The sequence below is a fragment of the Lagenorhynchus albirostris genome, chromosome 20 (genome assembly GCF_949774975.1).
Source record: "Lagenorhynchus albirostris chromosome 20, mLagAlb1.1, whole genome shotgun sequence".
Taxonomy (NCBI): domain Eukaryota; kingdom Metazoa; phylum Chordata; class Mammalia; order Artiodactyla; family Delphinidae; genus Lagenorhynchus; species Lagenorhynchus albirostris.
Window position 1 is genome coordinate 33,148,035 of NC_083114.1, and position 6,000 is coordinate 33,154,034.

Below are 6,000 nucleotides of genomic sequence, written 5' to 3' on the forward strand. Positions count from 1 at the left end.
GTCTGTACTTAGTTGTACTTCACAGTTTCAGGACATTGCTGCCTTGAGGGGTTTGGTGTTGAGGAAGACAAGAATGTAACTTACTGTCCACATAATAGGAATAAAGAGTAGCCAGTCAGGACGCCCCTGTCTTTCCCTTTATGTGTACGCTTGTGAAGTTGACTTCATAGTTAGCATTTGGTGGCTGGTTTAACTTGTGGCATTTGGATTTATCTTTTCTTCCCGTTCACAGGTTCACCTTCTTTATCAAGAAAAAGTGGAACCAGCTGTCCCTCCAGCAAAAACAGCAGCCCTAACAGCAGCCCTCGGACTATAGGGAGGAGCAAAGGGAGGCTCCGGCTACCCCAGATCGGCAGCAAAAATAAACTGTCAAGTAGCAAGGAGAACTTGGATGCCAGCAAAGAGAACGGGGCTGGGCAAGTTTGTGAGCTGGCTGATACCTTGAGCCGAGGGCACATGCTGGGGGGCAGCCAGCCTGAGCTGGTCACCCCACAGGACCATGAAGTAGCTTTGGCCAATGGCTTCCTTTATGAGCATGAGGCATGTGGCAATGGCTACAGCAATGGTCAGTTTGAAAACCACAGTGAAGAAGACAGCACCGATGACCAAAGAGAAGATATTCATGTTAAGCCTATTTATAATCTATATGCAATTTCGGTAAGTGGTTTGTTGTATGTATTCAGAATGATCTGCACTTTCAGGAGTTTGTTTGCTCATCTTCATTCATTCATTCATTCATCATTTTTTCAGGGCCTGCTTATTTGCTGGTCATTGAGCTTGGTGATAGACAAAGTTAGCAGTAGATATCTTGGCCTTTTGGGTAGAATCCAAGATGCTCGCAGTGTAATAAAGGGAACAGTCGTGTAATCATTATAACCGGAATCACAGGTTCAAGTCATTCACAATTGTGTGTTTCTAAGGAATTTTTGCTTTCCAAAAATAATTACAACAATAAAATGGTAAGATTCAGAGTTTTAAAATTTTCAGTTTTCCTCTTTGATTTGTTTTTGGAAGAAGGAAAACACTTTTTTTCCCCAAAAGTGTTTTCCTGATTGGATCCTAGTACTGTGCCCTGTCAACTACTAATATACCTCCACTTTCTTCTCTCTTATAGTGCCATTCAGGAATTCTAGGCGGGGGTCATTACGTCACTTATGCCAAAAACCCAAACAGCAGATGGTACTGTTACAATGACAGCAGCTGTAAGGTAAATATCCGCAATCTTTGAATAAAAGAAACAAATGTCAACAGAACTGGAGGACATTTGTTGAAATAATGAACTTTCTCCTGAATAGAAAATAGTTATTGCTATTAGAATCAGGAAAAAAGAAAAAAAAAATTCCTCTAAGGGGGAATCAGTATATAGATGCCTTCAGTATAAAGGAATAAAAGTGATATGCAGGGAATTCCCTGGCACTCCAGTGGTTGGGACTCGACGCCTTCACTGCGAGGCCCCGGGTTTGATCCCTGGTTGGGGTGGGGGGTTATGCAGAGCAGAGAATGAAAACAATGAAGAGGAAGAAGGTATTGGTTATAAGAAAAATTTCTTATCTTTTGAGCTAGTAGAATTTGATGGGTTGTTTTGTTTCATTTTTGTCATTCTTTTGACTTGTCTATGGTATGAATATTTTCCCCAAAAAATGAAACATTGAAAATAATGGGCCTTATTTTTTAGAGGCAGGTATGAGACAGCCAAAATATTAAGCTGATTGGAAGCAATCAGGTTTAGTAATTAAAGAGGGTTGGTCCTCCATTCCCTGGTGAGGATTAAGAGCCAGCATAGTGATGGCTTTTTAGTTAAAGCCTTTCTTGCTCCTTCAGGAACTTCACCCTGATGAAATTGACACCGACTCTGCCTACATTCTTTTCTATGAGCAGCAGGGGATAGACTATGCACAATTTCTGCCAAAGATTGACGGCAAAAAGATGGCAGACACAAGCAGCATGGACGAAGACTTTGAGTCTGATTACAAAAAGTACTGTGTGTTACAGTAAAGCTACCACTCTGGCTGCTAGACAGGCTAGTGATGAGGGAGATGACTCCCTGTAGCTGACATAGGGCAAAAGCATCACTGAAAGGCAAGCTAAATGTGTAGTTATTTTATCCTGTGACCCTGAAGCACAAAATAAAAATCCTAATTAAAATAGCAGTTAACATAACAGTAGTAATAATTTTGTTTGGAAGTGTCTCACTCGAGCTCCCTGGTAGAGAACTTTCAGGCAGAGCCCACCATTAGCCTGTAAACAAAAGGGTTTGGCACCAGCCACCTGGGACCAAATAAGAACTAAGTTGTGCTTGTCCAGATATGAACAAACATGTAGCAAGTATAGTTTACCAATAATCATAACAAAATACTAAGAATTTCCTTGGAGTCAAAGTAAAACAAAAAACTGTAGTGTTGTCTGGGGACGACATGACATGCTACCTCCTTTTTCCTGAAGTTTTATTCCACTGTAGTGACTGACACAATGGAGAAAGCAAGATCACAAAGGCGTGAGAAGGATTCTTACAGCATGGACACAGATTTTTCGATTTACTTTTTAAACCATTTTCCCACTCTTTCTATGTCTTTATTGCTTTTTGTTTTTGTTGTTGTGTTTGTGTTTGAGACACAACCAATCACTGGTGGTAGCAGAGGCATATATAAGTGGTAAGTCTGAAAGGGAGACTCTCTTAAGAGTTGTGTGCCTTCTACCCAGGGCCTTGGTTGGGAGACCCTGCAGGAAAAAAAAAAAAAGCGTCCTGGGAGATCCAGCTAAAATAAAATAACCCTCCAGATAGAGACGGCCTACTTTGAGGATACTTCAAGAGCCCTCAAAAATGTTTACCACCACTGCTGAGTGTGGGAGGGGAGTTGCCAAAATTTGCACCATCTTTACATGCACTGTTGCACAGAGAGCTTCTGAGAGGGAAAGTGGCAACAAAGCTAGATGGTATTTTACAATTAGTGGTTGTTTGTTCGTTTCTTTGTTTTGCACTTTAAAGAAAGAATACGTGCAAATGAACTTTTCAGAACTTGTTCATATTTGATGGCTATAAGGGCTATAAGTTAACTTAATTGGGGTATTTTCCCTCATCATATTAAATTTAACAACAAAACACATCCCAAACATTGATAGTGTATAAGTATTTTTAATGAAATTGGTGGTTTTAGGAAGTAAACTTTTGTTTGCATGTCCATATACTTTTTTTATTTTGGTGTTTGTCCTTTTTATTTTATTTTTTTTTACATTTCACAGTAGTGGTCATCAAAAGTTATGTTTCTTTGCTCACTTCATTTTTTCCTTCAATAATTCAAGACTGGAACAAAAGTATATAAATGTTATTTATTTCAGGCAACATTTTTTTCCTGTGTTGTTTTTAAATATGTATTCGAAGTAAATATTTCACTTTTTTTTCAGTCTTTTTTTATTCATCTGGACCTTGGAAGCTGATTCTCATTAATTGTCAGATTCCATTATCCTTCCTTCCTCATAGATAGTAGGTACCAATGTAATTAAGCATTTGTGTTCTGATATCTGAGGTCGGTTGCTATCCAGTTCTCCTCAGAGCATTTGGAAAAGTTGTCATAAATGGCTATCTAAGTTGAAACCCTATTCAGAAGAAGCCTATAATTGCAGGTAGGAAGGAGTGGCCTAAATGGTATAATGTGATAAAGTCAAACAAAATACAGACTTTATAGTTTCATGATTTTCAGTGTATAAAATCTGTCCATTCCTAACTGGACAAGTCCCACGAAAAAGTGGAAGATTTTAAAGAATTTCCTTACAGATGTTTTATTTAAGCAGGTAGCACAATCTACTAATGTTGTTTGATCTGTGTTGGTTATATTGGTTGTAATTAATTTTTTTAATTCATGATTAGCAGAAAATTTATTAAATTAACTAACTACATTCACTTTGTAAATTACTGTATAAAACTTGTTGACAATGCACTGACTTTAGAAAGATGTTAATGTACATAAATAGAGTGTAAATAAAATAGTGTTGATGTACTGAAATATGAACTGTATAAAAAAGTATTGGTAATTGTATATGGAGTGTAACTGTTTATCTGTAACTATTATCCAAACAAATTAAATACTGTGGATGCATCTATGTGCTGTTTTTCCTCTATACAAGTAAACACAAAAAAGTCAAACTCTTTAGCCTTCCTCTCTGTGACCCTGTTTTAATTCTCCTAACTTGAATAATACCTACCTGATTTACAGAGTTGGAGGTTCTGTCTCTGAGGGAATGCAAGCTGTGTTGAAGGTAGAACAAGATACCTGCAGTGACCGGATAAATTGAATTAAATTTGGCCCACATCCCTGTTAGGAAATTGCTTCGAAGGCGTTGAAGGGGTTGGGGAGAAGGGTGGCTTGCTGGTTTGGAACTGAGAATTGATGAAGGAGGTTTCTCAATAGTTTTCCTGCAGATTAAGAGATAAGGTGAAGAAGAGGCCAACTTCTTATTTGTATAATGCCTTGAGATGATCCTGGATTTCTAGGGGGCTCTGAGAAACCAGGGATATCCCTGGTTGTCGTTCTGGGAGATCTCCAGGGAGGCAGTTGACAGTGTTGAGAAGAGTCGAAGATTTAGAGTTGTGGGTCCTTCACATTCAATCCTATCTATTTACCTTTAAAATCAGAATACCTACTTCTGGGGCTTATATTAAGTAAATGAAGTATATAAATGCCTGACACAGTTTCTTGGGAAGTGCTCAATGAATGTGAAATCCTACCCCCATGAGATCAGTCCTATACAAGGAGGTTTTTGTATTTCCTTGCCATACTGACACTAAAAGAATTTGATAGCTCACTGCTTACATTCTCCAAAAAACAGGAATACACATTAAAAATGTATAGAATGAAACATGTTGAATCAGCAGCAATAGTAGCTTGTTTAAGGAAACGAACAAACAGAAAAAGGATCAGAAAAGTCATCAGAAATGAAGCACGGCTTCCAAAGTGCAGTCTGTGTCTCTGGCTTTTTAAAAGACAGCCTTGAATATCTTCATCTTTGTATCTCAGGCATTGTTCCTGGCACATGGAAGGTAAATAATATATAAAATAAATAATATTTTAATGAAAAAAAAAGACAATCTTGAAAAGAAACAACATATAGAGATGGGCAGGCATTTTATTTCTGGTTCCTGAATGGCCCTGTAAATTGAGAGCGGTCATCAGCCTCTCTGGCTAAGGCAGTTCAACATGGAATCTCCCTTCCACTTGGTGGCATTGCTCACTTATGGGTTCTTTTCTTAGTTGTAGATACCATTGAATTGGAGCAAGTAGATGAATTGCCACATTTTCTCCAACTATTTTAAAGGTTGACTATAGAATTTTACTAGGCTAGAGCCAGAATGTGCAGCTTAGGGAACAGAGATCCCAGCTTTCCTTGATGATGTACCACCAGGTTTCTTAGTATTGAAATCAGAAGGTCAGAAACATGCCTACGTCTGTGATCAGAGACCCATACGTGATAGAGCAGTAAAAAGAGGCTGACTTTAGGTTTGCCAAACTTCCTACCAGTGGAAAGCAAGGTAGTAAATAAGAGTGCAGGAGTTGCAAACTCAGAGACCTATAGGGACCAGGTTGGGAACAGAGTGTAAGAGAAGCTGGTCCAGCTGTGGATGAGAATGGGGAATAGTGGTGAGTTGTAGGGCACACATACTTCTAAAGGCTCCATTTGTTGCCATGCAGGAATGCGGGCCCCAGTGTTAGACCAAACCTTTTTTTTTCCCCCTAAGGAGAAGCAGAAATCCAGATATACAAAATATCCAATTTAGACATGTTGGCAGGTTTGTTTTTTCATTTTTAAACATTGTACTGTCCAAGTAAAACATATTTGCAAGCCAGATACTAGCCACCACTTTTATGCCCTCTGGTAAGTAGAAAGGTCATGGATTTGGAGAGATTCTAGGTCTTGCTATATTACAGCAACCGTGCACTAAAACAAGTTCTTTAGACCCTCAGATTTCTCATGCCCAATGAGAATATCACTTTACTTCAAAGGATT

At 38.6% G+C, this 6,000-nt stretch overlaps 1 protein-coding gene across 1 annotated transcript in view; it reads left to right on the forward strand.

Moving 5' to 3' along the window:
- USP32 (ubiquitin specific peptidase 32) overlaps positions 1–4,094 on the forward strand; it is a 202,086-nt gene extending 197,992 nt beyond the window's left edge. Inside the window, exons 32-34 of the mRNA XM_060133829.1 lie at positions 233–657; positions 1,115–1,207; positions 1,822–4,094. Coding sequence (XP_059989812.1) covers positions 233–657; positions 1,115–1,207; positions 1,822–1,995 — 692 coding nt within the window. The 3' untranslated portion in view covers positions 1,996–4,094. The remainder of the gene's footprint in view (positions 1–232; positions 658–1,114; positions 1,208–1,821) is intronic.
- Positions 4,095–6,000: the final 1,906 nt, after the last annotated feature.